This window comes from Xyrauchen texanus, chromosome 31 (assembly GCF_025860055.1).
Source record: "Xyrauchen texanus isolate HMW12.3.18 chromosome 31, RBS_HiC_50CHRs, whole genome shotgun sequence".
In the NCBI taxonomy this organism is placed as follows: domain Eukaryota; kingdom Metazoa; phylum Chordata; class Actinopteri; order Cypriniformes; family Catostomidae; genus Xyrauchen; species Xyrauchen texanus.
In genome coordinates this window covers 458097-473309 of record NC_068306.1, presented here as the reverse complement: position 1 = coordinate 473309, position 15213 = coordinate 458097, and the positions used below count along the sequence as shown (strand labels likewise).

Here is a 15213-nt window from a genome sequence, read left to right as displayed (position 1 = left end):
CTTACAGCAAGAATTAATTTTTCCTCCATAAGTTAGCTGTCAGTGATTTTGGAATGAAAGATTCGAGCGGGAGTTTACGTCACTTTACCTCCTGAGTGACAGCAGGCAGCTAGGCTCCTGTTTGGTTAACGCGCGCAATTGACGCCAAAGTTCAGATTTTTCAACTTCGTGCGGCAGACGCGATTGCGTCAACGCGAATGCACAAATGCACCATTCGCGACGCCAGACGCTCAATTAGCGCCATTCGCTGAACGAGGCGATTAGCGTCTACCGCGCCACGCTCTATGCCTCATTCAGCGCCGCAGGAATTTTTTACGCGTGTAACGCGTCTTTGCATTGACTTAACATTGAAATCACTCGCGCCTGACGCGCTATTCGCGTCCGGTGTGAACGTAGCATTATACCTTTCTTTTTCCAATTAATGTTGTTTAACGGAATTTTGTTGATAGTAAAATCAGGATTATGCCATATAGGTGAGTTGGTATGTGGTGTCAGCTCATGTTTTGTCAATGTATTAATTTGCCACCAAGCGGTGAGAATTGTTTTAATTGTTACGTTCTTAAAGAGATTGTTTTGTTTGATTTTTTTTGTGAGGGATGGGAGATCAGATATAGTTATTTCTTTGCATTCTGTTTGTTCTAACTCTAGCCATGGGTTTTGGGGGTTGTCACCTTTGATCCAGTTGCAAAAGTATTGTAAATGGGATGCTAAGTAATAGTAATGGAAATTTGGTGCTGCTAGGCCACCTTGAGATTTATTTTTTTGAAGTGTTTGTAAACTAATTTTTGGATTCTTTTTTTTCCAGTAGAATTTGCTGATTATTTGATTTAATGATGTAAACCATTTCTTAGTTGGTTGTACCGGAGTCATGGTGAATAGATATAGGAGTTTTGGTAAAATACACATTTTATCTGTTGCAATACGACCTATAATGGAAAGCGGTAGATTCATCCATCGAGTTAAATCATCTTCTGTTGTTTTCAGCAGTGGATTGAAATTGAGGCTAAACAAGTCAGAGAGGTTCTGTGATATGTTTATTCCTAAGTATGTAATATTATTAATTTTGAACGGTATGTTTTGTATGCTTCGGTCATGTGGTTTCATGTTCAGTGGCAAAATTGTTGATTTAGTCCAGTTTATGGAGTAGTCTGATATAATAGAATACTCATTGATGAGTTTCATTATTTCTGTAAGAGATGTTTTAGGATTTTGTACAAATAGAAGTATGTCGTCTGCGTATAATTAAATTTTATGATCAGTGTTGTTTGATAGAACTCCCAGAATTGTATCATTCTGTCAACTGTAAACAAGGCGAATAGTAATGGTGATAAGGGGCATCCTTGGCGAGTACCTCGCTGAAGTTGGAATGGTGATGATATTATGCCATTCGTTATAACAGATGCTAGTGGAGTATTATATAGTGTTTTAATCCAGTGAGTAAAGCAGTCTCCGAACCCTAATTTTTTAAGTGTCATATACAGAAAGTGCCAACTAACTTTATCAAAAGCTTTTTCTGCGTCTAGTGATATGATTATAGTCTTTTTTTTGTTTTGATTACATAGGTTCATAATGTTGAATAATCGTCTGGTATTGTTTGATGACTGGCGTCCTTTGATGAAACCTGTTTGGTCTGGATGGATAAGAGATGAAATTACGGTTTCAAGACGTGTAGCCAAAGCTTTACTTATAATTTTTAAGTCAGTATTTATAAGAGATAATGGGCGATAACTAGTGCATAACGTTGGGTCTTTGTTTGGTTTAAGCAGGACTGAAATTAGTGCTGTGTTCATGTGAGGTGGAATAGAAGATGTGTTTTTAATTTCTGCCGTCATTCACAAGAATAATGGTGATATAGTTGACCAAAAATGTTTGTAATATTCTGATGGGTATCCATCTAAACCTGGAGCTTTATTGTTTGATAGAGAATCAAGAGCTTGTTTATATTCAGTTTCTGATATTGATTCTTCTAATGATTCTCTTTGTGTTGTGCTCAGACTGGGTAAAAATAAATTGTTAAGAAATGATTTAGTGTCATTAATGTTTGGTTCTTTTGTATTACTGTATAGATGTTTATAAAATGTACGAAAAGTATCATTGATATCTTGTGAGGAGTGGAGTGTCTTTCCTTGCGGATTATTGATTACCAGGATAATTGTCTTTTCTCTATTACGTTTGAGTAAATTAGCAAGATATTTACCTGATTTGTCATTATGTTCAAAATGTTTATGTCTAAGGCATTGTTTTTGGAATTCTATCCTTTTATTTATAATGTCTTTGTGTTCATCTTTTGTTTTATTTATTTCCTGTAGAGTCTGTTCATTGGGACTATGAGAGTAAATATTGTGTAATGTATGTATTTTATTTTCTAATTCTTTTTCTCGACTTTGTTCCTTTTTATATTTGTATGTAGAGTATGATATTATCTTTCCTCTTAGTACAACTTTAGCTCTTTCCCAGAGAGTTGCGGCAGAGATGTCTGGTGTATTGTTTGTTTCCATGAAAAATGCCCATTCTTTTTTATAGTATTCATTAAACTCGTTGTCTTGAAGTAATGAGGTATTCATCCTCCATCTAAATGATTTTTTAGTATCATTTCTGTTATTAATAGTCATAGTAATTGGTGCATGATTCGAGATAACGATAGGGTGTATTGTTGTATTTAAAATGTCAGGGATGAGAGAATTGCTTGTTAAGAAATAGTCAATACGTGAATATGATTTATGAACTGCTGAAAAAAAACTGTATTCTCTTGAGTTTGGGTTTGTAAGTCTCCAGCTATCGCCAAGACCTAGATCAGTCATGTATTGTTTAATGGTTTCTGTAGATTGCCATGGTTTAAAAAGTGATGGTGTATTTGATTTGTCTTTAGTTGGATCAATAACTGTGTTAAAGTCTCCCCCGATTATGATGGCTGATTGGGAAAGGTTGGCTATTGATGAGAAAAAGTTATTGAAAAATTGTGGGTCATCTGTGTTTGGTCCATAGATATTAGCAATGGTCAGTATTTTATTGTTGAAAGTTATATTGATAATAACATATCATCCTTCTGGATCACATATAGTTGAGTGATTAATAACTGTTATGTTTTTATTGATTAATATAGCTACACCTCTTTTCTTTGAATTGTAAGATGCAGAGTATATTTGTGTTAATTGTGTATTTGTTAATTTCTTGTGTTCTGATTCCAAAAGATGCGTTTCTTGCAATAGACATATATCTGCCTTGAGTTTTTTAATGTGGCTTAAAATTTTGGTTCTTTTAGCTGCTGAGTTAATGCCTCATACATTCCAGCTTACTAATTTTAGGTGTGACATTTGTGATATACTACATAGTTTTGTTCTATATTTATTATAAATATCCGTACCCTATTATATGATATAGATATAAAATATACATGCAGTACATATTCAATGACAGACAAACACCACATGCAACAATGAGAGCGCTTTTTTTTAAAATGAATATACAAATAACATGTTAAATAGGCTACGCGAAGTAGGTGATTATAGCTGATCTTATGTTGCGTCCATTTTCGACATGTTTCTTTTTTAGGGCCCAAGCCTTGAAAAGGCAAGGCCCTATTGTTTTCGTTAGGATATTATTTTTCTTACGACTATTGGGGCACTTTTGGGGCTCTTAACGTGCTCGAAAACTCTTGAAACTTTGCACACGGGTCAGAACCCGCGGCCATTAGGGCCGGGCTGAAGCTGGTACCTGGGCGTGGCAGGGGGGCTCGACAGCGCCCCCTGGAACGGGGTCCGAAAACTTGGTCTATAAATCAAACACGCTTGCATGTAATAATATGAAACTCGGTACACATATAGATCTCTTCGTTTCATATATCATTCATACTTTTACTTTTTACCCCAGCCCAACAGGAAATCGTCTATTTAGGGTTGTTTGGAAAACGCATGCAATGGAATTTGCAATACTCCTCCTAGAGAATTCCACCAATCACCACGAACCTCAGTCAGCATGAAGTCAAGACATTGAGGATGAAAAATTGCCGGCAGATTTTTGATATCTCTAACGGTTTGGCCGTGGCGAGGAAACGAAATGATGGCGCGAAAAGAGAAACAGGAAGTGTGTTATAACTTCTGCATACATTAATTGATCTCGATGAAACTTCAGCAGTGTGTTCGCTGTAACAGGCCGATCGCATGGATGTGACTATTGTGAGTCAAAGTTATAGCGCCACCAACTGGCAGAAGGAAGTGTGTCACTTTCAAAATACTTTGAAATCACCCTCTTATTTTTACCCGATTTACTTAAAACTTTAGGTGTATAATGTAAACACACGGCAGATGTAGACGTGTGAAAGGATTATTGATATCTTTGATACTGTTGCCGCGGCAACGCTTCAAACTTGAAAATTCTTTTTTGATGCTTTTGAGACTTAGCATACTTGAAATTGCATGAAACTCGACAGACACATCACATTTATTAGCCAGTAGACATGTGCAAAGTTTCAGAAACGGGCGTGGTGCAGGGGCTCAGTAGCGCCACCATTTGACAAAAGTGAGTTGGTTTTAAACTTTGACCCACAGTCACAAAACTCAGTAATTATATTGTTCTCATCGAGCCGGACAACTTTCTAATTTACAGTCATTAGCTCAGACCAACAGAAAGTTAGATATTTTGGTTTGAATGTGGATGTTTTGGAGAATTTTCTCTGCCTCTCTCACTGACCCTACATCTCTCTGTGTCTGGGGGGAGGGGGATGATTTGGCTGATGAGTGAGAATGCTTTTATTTTAGTTTTTCAAGGTTTTCGGGCCCTTAACGTGCTCGAAAACTCTTGAAACTTTGCACACGGGTCAGAACCCGTGGCCAACAGGGCCGGGCTGAAGATGGTACCCGGGCGTGGCAGGGGGGCTCGACAGCACCCCCTGGAATGGGATTCGAACACTTGTCCATATATCAAACATGCTTGCATGTAATAATATGAAACTCGGTACACTTATAGATCTCATCGGGCCGAACAACTTTCGTGCTCTAAGTTTTACGCCAGCCCAACAGGAAGTCGGCTATTATGGGTTGTTTGGAAACACATGCTCTGGAATTATATATATTCCTCCTAGCGAATTAATCCAATCGCCACCAGTTTTTTTTTATTCGTGTTCTGTTCTGAATATCATTCAATTTCAAGGATTTGTTGTGGAATGTTTTGAGAGTATCATCAAATAAGAATAATTCTCTCGTTTTAGTGATTCCCTAGTTATTTATTTTTTTTTTTTCATTGTTCTAATCAGGTAAGGCAAGTAATATTCTCTGTGTCTTTATATAAATAAACCAAAACAAAAAAGTTTGAGCACCGCTGCTTTATGGCACGTTTTGGATTGTGGTCAGCACAGAAAACAGCGCACGATTCTTGAATGGTTTGAAAGTTATATTGAAATGCTTACAAAGGAATGGATAAGAGGAATCGACATTTTTATTTAAAAACAAGTCATCTGAAACCTGACATCAAGTAAGGTGAGGAACAACGAATTTCACACACTTGGAAAATGCTTTTTATTTGAATGAGTGAACGTGGCTGTTAAAAGAGCCATTGTTGCTGCCCTTAAAAGGACATTTGTTGCTTCATCTTCTGAGTTCCACCTGCAGAGCTTCTCGGAGGTTGCTCGGCAGAAGCTGGTTTCCCTCTGGTCTCAGGTGGACTCCGTCTCTGCACAGATGGAACAAGCCGATGTTTCTGTGGTGAATGCAGCGCATCTGCCTCTCTGCCAAGAAGCCAGACATGGCGCCGTTGATCCACTGCCGGCTTCGTTCAATGCCATAGCCAGTCCTGCCAGTCTGTCCTCTCCAATTTAGACGGGGTAAAATGCCAGAAAACACCAGCCTGGTTCTGGGAAACATTTGTAAGACTTCGGTCAGGTCACTCTTCTATTTCCCGAAGAAAATCGAGGCGGTTGCGGCCCACCCGACACAAACTGTTCCCTCCCAGGTGAATAATGAGAATATCTGGAGCTGTAGCTTTGGCACTGAGAGAGCGCAGAGCTGGAAACAGCTGCTCCCAGAGTCTGCCTCCTCTGCCGTCCCAGGTGATCTCACACTGAAGACCGAGGTTTCCGTCCAGGCGCTTCTCACAGAAGTGAGTATGCAGTCTGCGGATGATGGAACTGCCGATGATCCAAACACGTGAAGCCATCTCAAAGACGAGTGAGGGAATGTGATTTACAACCGGTATTTATGAGTGTTGCACGTTTGGTTCCTAAAGGTGTTACAGGCCCCACCCATTTCCAGATTCAATAATCGGCTCGTTCTTACATAGTAGAGCACGTTCGCACATGTGCAGTCTTCAAAAACTGTGCTTTAAATCTCTTGACAAACTATAATATAACATAAATAACATTTGTATGTGTTCTAAACAAAAGACACAGGTTGTACTGAATGTCAGCTTGTTTATTTGGCTCAAGATAAGGATTTATTAAGTCCACATGTCATGCAAACAAGAAATGCTTCTAACTAGGTCGAGAGCTTTCGTTGCGAATGTTCGTTGGAGCTCTACAGCAAACATCATCTTCTCGACAGTCAAAGTGAGGTTACGTTATTGCCCATCATGCACAGCAACCCTAAAGGCATGGGGGTGGCGGTGCCACCGGCTTGGGCCCGCCATCGCTGCTTGCAGCTATATTTTTATTTTTTTTTGTCCCTCTGATCTTTCTTTCACGATGTATTATAACCAGTACATAGTATCATTTCTGTAAAGTTGGCCATCAACATATAGTCGGTCTACCGTGAGGACGGCTTTCCTTCCATTTTGGCGAAATTGTTTCATGAGTGGGACTAATATTCGCCATCTGTCCTGAATCTCCCGTGGAAATTGATCGTTAAGTCCGAAGGTAGTTCCACGTAGTTCTTTGCCTTTGCTCTTGACCAGCTCTTTCTGTTTGTAATGTTCAAATTTTGCAATGATGGGACGCGGTCGTTTAGTGTCGGCGTTTTTATTCTTGTTAGATCCGATGCGGTGTACGCGGTGGAAGGTAATGTTGTTGACAGTCTCTTTTGGGAGTTTGAGAGAAGAATGCATGAAATCTTGGATTGCTTGTTCGGAGTTATCCTGGATTTGTTCTGGTATACCCGAAAATATCAGGTTCTCTCGCATATTGCGGCACTGGATGTCTAATAAGGATTCTTTCAATAGTTTCTTTTCATTTGAGAGACTTTTTATTGTTGTTGTGATTTCTGATATCTTTGTATGCATTTTGTTGTTGTCTTTTTGCAATGATTCTATCTGGGATTGACTGAATTCAAGGCTGATTTTAAGATCCTTGATGTCTTGATGGAGTAGTTCCAGAATTGCCAGTTTATTGTTAATGGATTCTAGAAGACCCACCTCTATTGTTGTGGCAACGTTAGTTCCATCCTCGGAGTCTGCTGAGTCCCGCCGCGGTTGTTTCTTTTGTGGCTGTGGCATGGTGGTCAGATTGTTGAAGTAGTAATCTATGAACTTTTCCAAGGATTCCACGTTGATTCTTAATCCAGGTCTGGTATTTTAAGGTGATGTAAGTTGTAATAGTAGATAACTGAGGAGCAGATCGGTTTGTTTTTGTTTTAGCTGCATTCAGAGCGCCGCCATGTTAGATCGCACCCGATGTCTCGCGAGATCGTCACAGGCGAGACATTCCTCAAGGCAAGACAGCGTTCAGTCGAACGAGGTACATTCGTCCCTGACTGATATCTTTCAACAATGAGATCCCTCTGATGCTTTGGAAGCTCTCTGCGGACCATGGCTTTTGCTCTGAGATGCAACTAAGAAAATGTCAGGAAAATCCTACTAGAACAGCTGAACTTTATTTGTGATTAATCAGAGTCATGATGGCAGGTGTGCAATGACTTCTATTTAACCTGAGTTGCGTCTCGGCATGCAAGAATAGTATTTGGTTCTGTGCCTGGAATTGCGCATCATTGCAGGTATGGCATTGCCGGCCGACTTCGAGCATTGGGGGTAAGTATCTGTGCAATTGCGCGGCCAGCTAAAGGTGCTTATATATATGAAATTGGACACCGTTTGCAAGGTTGAGCTCATTTTCTGAAAATACATCATGCAATAATGTAAAAACTGGTCTCTAGTGTGCATGCAAATGTGTGTGAAAATTACTGCATGTGAATGTGTGAGTCTGGTAAAACAGTGAGGAATCAATTTAACTTGCTATCATGAAGCTACTTCACCTAGCGTGTGCTGGGCTGGCAAAAAAAGATACTTGTGTGATGTACGGTGCATGAGTAGATGCATTTATTTTTACCGCGGAATATACATGAACTGGGTTTGAATGTTATTTTAGACTAATGAAATTAAAAGAATGGTAAATCTCAGAACTTCTAAAGTAAATCTCACATCCCTTACCCCCAGGGGTATGCATACCCTAGTTTGGAAAACAGTAGAGGAATATAGCTGATACAATGTGTCTGATCAGAAGGTAAAAGTTATTTCCACATTCTGCCGGTTGGGAGCAGAGGTATTCAAGCCTTAATATACTTTTTTAATACGAGTTAAAAAAGTCATTGAGATCTATTGAAAGTTGCATTTTTAAACTTCGAAGTGTTGCTAAAAATATTACTCTTCTTGTGCTCCCTACACATTTACATTTAGAGAACATATTTGCACATTGTGTTCCCTCTGTAGTTGTTTTAAAAAGGTCTTAAATATAGCGTTATAAAACCTGAAGGAACCCTGTATAAATATAAACCTTTTGCACAGCAAAAATCACAAATATATACTGGACATTTGTCATGTTCTGCAGTTAAAGGGTTAAAAAAATATTTAAATGTGTCCCTCTTGAATTGATTTTTGGCAACTTATTTTGTTTTTTGTAGAGCTGATGAAAGTAAGAGAAGAATGTGAAGAGCTGAAGGAAGTGGAGGAGGAACAACAACATGGTTTCATAACTGGAAACAAATATTTAAGTGGCTCAAAGACAGAAGACAATTTCTCACCTAAAAAGCCTCGAAGAACAACCAAGAAATCTTTCACCTGCTCTCAGTGTGGAACATGTTTCCCATGTAAAAGCAAACTTGGTAAACACATGAGAGTTCATACTGGAGAGAAACCTTACAAGTGCCATCAGTGTGGAAAAGGTTTTGCATATGCAACCAATCTCAAGAGACATCTCTTTTGTCACTCTGGAGAAAAGCCATTTGAATGTGATAAATGTGGTAAAACATTTGTTCTGGCACAGTACCTAAAACAACACCTGAAAACTCACACAAATGAGAAGCCTTACAAGTGTTCATTTTGTGAAAAGAGTTTTGCACAACTGTTCTATTTGAAACAGCACCAGAAAATACATACCGGTGTGGCAGCTCATATGTGCTTTGAATGTGGGAAGTTCTTTATCACAGCCAGCAGCTTGAAACAGCACCAAATAATTCATACTGGAGAGAAACCATACAAGTGCTCACACTGTGAAAAGAGTTTCACTCTGTCAGAAAGCCTGAAAACACATGAGACAGTTCATACTGGAGAGAAACCATACAAGTGCTCACACTGTGAAAAGAGTTTTACTCGGTCAGAAAGCCTAAAAACACACGAGAGAATTCATACCGGAGAGAAACCATACAAGTGCTCACACTGTGGAAAGAGTTTCACTCAGTCAGAAAGCCTGAAAACACACAAGAGAATTCATACCGGAGAGAAACCATACAAGTGCTCCCACTGTGAAAAGAGCTTCACTCAGTCAGAAAACCTGAAAACACACGAGAGAATTCATACTGGAGAGAAACCTTACAAGTGTTCACTCTGTGAAAAGAGTTTCGCTCATTCACAAAGCCTGAAAACACATGAGAGAATTCATACTGGAGAGAAACCTTACAAGTGCTCCCACTGTGAAAAGAGTTTCACTCAGTCAGAAAACCTGAAAACACATGAGAGAATTCATACTGGAGAGAAGCCTTACAAGTGCTCCCACTGTGAAAAGAGTTTCACTCAGTCAGAAAACCTGAAAACACACGAGAGAATTCATACTGGAGAGAAAGCTCACAAGTGCTCACACTGTGGAAAGAGTTTCACTCGGTCACAAACCCTGAAAACACATGAGAGATTTCATACTGGAGACAAACAGAGCTTGCGAGTACGGAGCGGTGATAATTCTACCTGATACATGCATACATGCATGGCCAGTAGAGCAGTTCATTTGGAGGTGGCATACTCCTTGGACACTGATTCTTGCATAAATGCTTTTTTTGCTTAAAAGTTTTTAGCACACAAAGAAATTAAATGGAGTTTTAATACACCTGCAGCTTTACATCATGGTGGCAGATGGGAGCGCATCATCCGAATGGTAAGAAGGGTGTTGTACTCCGTTTTGAATCAACAAACACTTGATGATGAAGGATTGCACGCTCTGCTGTGTGAAGCAATTCTCAATGATCAACCCATCACCGAAATGTCTGAAGATCCTAATGATCTTGAAGCACTTACACCAATCATCTTCTTACAATGAAGAGAAAACCAATCTGTCCTCCTGGTCTTTTTGATAAATCAGAACAGTATGTAAGAAGGTGGAAACAAGTACAATATCTCTCAGATCTTTTTTGGAAAAGATGGATAAAAGAGTACTTACCTTTTTACAGAAAAGGCAAAAATGGACCAAAGAGAGGCATAATCTTATGTCTGGTGATATTGTACTCATTGCTGATTCTACAGCCCCATGCAATTCTTGGACTCTTGCTAGAGTACTAGAGACTTTCCCAGATAAAAAGGGTTTGTTAGATCTGTACGAGTTCAAATCAAAACAAACACAGTAGTAAGACCAGTAACAAAGCTTTGTCTTTTATTAGAGATGTGAAACAAAAAAGGTTCAAATGCATGGTGTACTCTTATTCTAAAAGAAAAAAAGGGGTACGAGTAAATATTTATTTTTTATATATTGATGTATATAGACTCTTGTGATGGCTTCTTATGTTAATAAATGTATTTAATTGTTTATGCCCTATGTCATTAACGATTAGGGGCTAGTATGTTGGGGCCATTATATTTAGTTGTTATCTTTGTTTAAGCCACTAGAGGGTGTATGTGTATTGAGTATTTAAGGAAGGCGATGATGCGTTACAGGTGCGCAATGGAAGGTTAAACAAATTTGACCGTGCCGTGAGTGTGCTGTGCAGCGTATTTCCAAGACTGTGCTCACACCAATAACTGCTTGTTTTGAACTAAATATTTAGTTTGTTAGTGGAAAGTCGAAGTTTTGGAATATATATTTGCCATTTGTTTTGTTTGGTTGTTTGCTATGCCAAAGGGACAATAAATGGATTGGCTTATCCGACTTATCCCGAAGGTATGGACAATGTGTTTATTTTATTCAAGGCAGAAGCACGCATCAAAACCAGACTTCTAAAAATCATCTGCGTCCCCACAGACAGGTTTCCAGGTGTCTACATTTCTTAAAGACAAAACCTAAATCTGGGAGACTCAAAATTCCAGTTGGCCACATCCCTCGTCCAAGTGGGCATTTCACACACTTGCAACTTGAGTTCATATCTTTACCCTCCGATCATGGGTATAAGTTCATACTAGTAAAAAGGTGTAGAAGCTTTTCCTCTGCAAACCGCCACCCCTGAAAAATTAGCAGAAATTGTGGTGAGAGAAATATTCCCAAAATGGGGAATTTGCTCGACAATGACCAAGGAACACATTTCACGGGAAAAGCACTTAAATTATGCATGAAAATTTTGAATGTGAAGTAAAAATTCCACATTCCGTATCACCCCCAATCAAGCGGTGTGGTCGAATCACAGAATAAATGCTTGAAAATGGCTCTCAATACAAAATTAAGTGAATATGATTTTGGGTGGTTAAGACACCTTCCCTCCATTTGCATGGCAATGAGAGCCACGCCAAATCGGACGACAAGATTGTCGACTTTTTTAAATTTGTATGGGACGGCCCATGCCCTTTACCGTATGACGCTCCATTGGTGAGAACAGGCTCAAAGGGGCTGTTGAAATACTTTTTGCAGGAGTAACTCATTGTTGACAATGTCTCTCAAATACGCACTCTACCGGACCTGCAGTCCTAGCTGTAATTGTAGAACAATGCTGTACATTTGTTACTGACTATACTAATAACATGACTGATGTTATGCAACAAATGATTGCCCTTAGAAATGAAATTGACCACCACATGAAAGAACCCTCTAGTGACAATAACCATGATTTCTTTTCCTGGGTGGGTAAAACATTAGGAAATACGGCCTGGAACCATTTAAAACAAATTGTTGTAATTTTTTGTTTGGTATTTCTCCTGTACGTGGGTTCCTGCATTGGTATGTATCTTTGTGTCCAGATATTTAAGGGGAAGCATGGTGTTTAATCACCTCGTTATTATAGAGTTCCTGATGGCCAAGAGGGAATAGTTTAGTGAGAAAAGTGTGCAATAAAACTGGTGTGAGTGTCTTTGAGACCCTCAAGATGGGGACTAATGCAAGTGGCTAGATTCATTTCTATATTTTATACTTTTGCTTATTGATATTATACAAGCATATTCATGTATCCACATTTATATACTCAACTATAATCAGAATATAAGTTGCCCTTTTGACCTGATGAGAGCTCAGGACCGGTTGCAGAGCAAGCTAGTCTCACAATTGTAGTCAGCCAGCCCGCGAGATGCATGTCAGACGTGTGTGTGTGCAGCGTGCTGACTGTGATATTTAGGAGCGTTTTGCTAAGGATGTATGGATGTATTTAGCAAGCTACTTAACCACAGCAGTCACACTTCAATAGGTCATAACAATATTAATTGACACCAAGTTACAACCTCATCATTTGTACAGAACGTACCATACCAAGAATGGAAATCTTCTTGGCACAGTCTCAAGAGGGTATAAAAACCTTTATTTGGTCCTCAGAGAGTATAACCGCTCAACTCTCTGGCTCTACGCACCTGTTTCCAGCTTTGAGGCCTCATCTCATTATCTGTACTTAAACTTCTTTCGTTTATTTACTTTGTTCATTAGATAAAGACAAGGCATTGTATTATTATTAGGTTAATTCCAGGACTTAGTCCTTGGATATATCCTATCTACTTAACATTTTATAATCAAATATACATTTTTCTGTATTATTGCATTTATTCTCATTATTTCATATTTTTATTCACTTTAATTTTACTTTTATAAAATAACATTTGTTATTCATTCTACAAATCATTTGATTTATTGAAGTCATTTTCCATCTGCTGGATCTCACTGCACCACTGAGCACCTTTTTGAAGATTACGCTCCCTGCTCTCAGGCTGCTCAACCCAGAATGCTCTGTGATATGCTGGTTTGGGAATCTACTAAATAAGACATAGGCCTGAGGTTATGGAGCTCTAACATTGTCTTGGTTAAGTTGCAAACCTTATAACCTCAATAAATGCAAAGTATTAATCAAATCTAAGAATGAAGAAATCGAAAGGGACTGTCGAGAAACTGTGAGATTGAGCAAATATTCCTTTTGGAGCCGTATGCGTCACATTGCCAGAAAGCGAGAGGATGTGCTACGCGATGGAAGTGCAGCAAAAGGTGAGCTGGTAGGCTACACTGCTATTCAATAATAAAATAATAGATATGTAATGTATCTTGTTATTTTGCCATCATGTTAGTGCAGCCGGCAGGTAGATGCAAGCACGTTTCTGTGGGGGTTGGGAATGTTAGAGAATTTTACATTTTGCCTTGAATCCTGTCTTACACGCAAACACAAAACCAATAAACATGTATGATCTTGCAGATCAGTGTGTCCTAATTTGCAGGTGGAGAATTCTGCTTTCATGCTTCTATTGTACAATTGAGCATTTGATTAGGATAGAGTTCCATTCTCACATTTAATTGCGAGGATTTAATTGCGAAATTATCTCACTTAATCGACCAGCTTTCGATTTCTACTTCAGGATAAAGTGGCTCATAACTGCTGGTCAGTTTCCCAAAGACAAATCCACACCTTAAATATTTTTATTTGTTTTAGGATCATTAAACATGATTTCATCTAATATGAATATATATATATTATACACAGTGCATCCGGAAAGTATTCACAGCGCTTAAATATTTTCACATTTTATGTTACAGCCTTATTCCAAAATTGATTAAATGTTCTATTGTCCTCAAAATTCTACTAACATTAACACATAATGACAATGTGAAAGAAGTTTGTTTGAAATCTTTGCAAATTGATTAAAAATAAATAATGAAAAAATTAAATTGAGCTCAGGTGCATCTTGTTTCCACTGATCATCCTTGAGATGTTTCTATAACTTGATTGGAGTCCACCTGTGGTAAATTCAATTGATTGGTCATGATTTGGAAAGGCACACACCTGTCTATATAAGGTTATAAGCTAACAGTGCATGTCAGAGCACAAACCAAAAACACGAATTGTCTGTAGACCTCCGAGACCGGATTGTATCGAGGCACAGATCTGGGGAAGGGTACAGAAAATATCTGCAGCATTGAAGGTCCCAATGAGCACAGTGGCCTCCATCATCCGTATATGGAAGAAGTTTGGAACCACCAGGACTCTTCCTAGAGCTGGCCTCCCATTCAAACTGAGCAATCGGGGGAGAAGGGCCTTAGTCAGGGAGGTGACCAAGAACCTGATGGGTTCCAGTGTTTCTCTGTGGAGAGAGGAGAACCTTCCAGAAGAACAACCATCTCTGCGTCACTCCACCAATCAGGCCTGTATGGTAGAGTGGCCAGACGGAAGCCACTCCTCAGTAAAAGGCACATGACAGCCCGCCTGGAGTTTGCCAAAAGGCACCTGAAGGACTCTCAGACCATGAGAAACCAAATTCTCTGGTCTGATGAAACAAATATAGAACTCTTTGGCCTGAATGGCAAGCTTCATGTCTGGATGAAACCAGGCACCACTCATCACCTGGCCAATACCATCCCTACAGTGAAGCATGGTGGAGGCAGCATCATGCTGTGGGGATGTTTTTCAGCAGCAGGAACTGGGAGACTAGTCAGGATCGAGAGAAAGATGAATGCAGCAATGTACAGAGACATACTTGATGAAAACCTGCTCCAGAGCACTCTGGACCTCAGACTGGGGCGATGGTTCATCTTCCAACAGGACAATGACCCTAAGCACACAGCCAAGATAACAAAGGAGTGGCTATGGGGCAACTCTGTCAATGTCCTTGAGTGTCCCAGCCAGAGCCCAGACTTGAACCCGATTGAACATCTCTGGATAGATCTGAAAATGGCTGTGCACCGACGCTCCCCATCCAACC

The 15213-nt window shown here is 39.3% G+C and overlaps 2 protein-coding genes across 10 annotated transcripts in view; both read left to right on the top strand.

Annotated features, from left to right (window-relative positions):
• LOC127624992 (zinc finger protein 501-like) overlaps positions 1-11267 on the top strand; it is a 231025-nt gene extending 219758 nt beyond the window's left edge. For all 9 annotated transcript variants that reach the window (XM_052100007.1, XM_052100011.1, XM_052100006.1 and 6 more), the window contains one exon: positions 8820-11267. In XM_052100007.1, coding sequence (XP_051955967.1) covers positions 8820-10099 — 1280 coding nt within the window. In that variant the 3' untranslated portion in view covers positions 10100-11267. The remainder of the gene's footprint in view (positions 1-8819) is intronic.
• Positions 1-15213, top strand: part of LOC127625014 (zinc finger protein 501-like) — a 169253-nt gene that overhangs the window by 139944 nt on the left and 14096 nt on the right. The gene's annotated exons all lie outside the window — the stretch shown is intronic.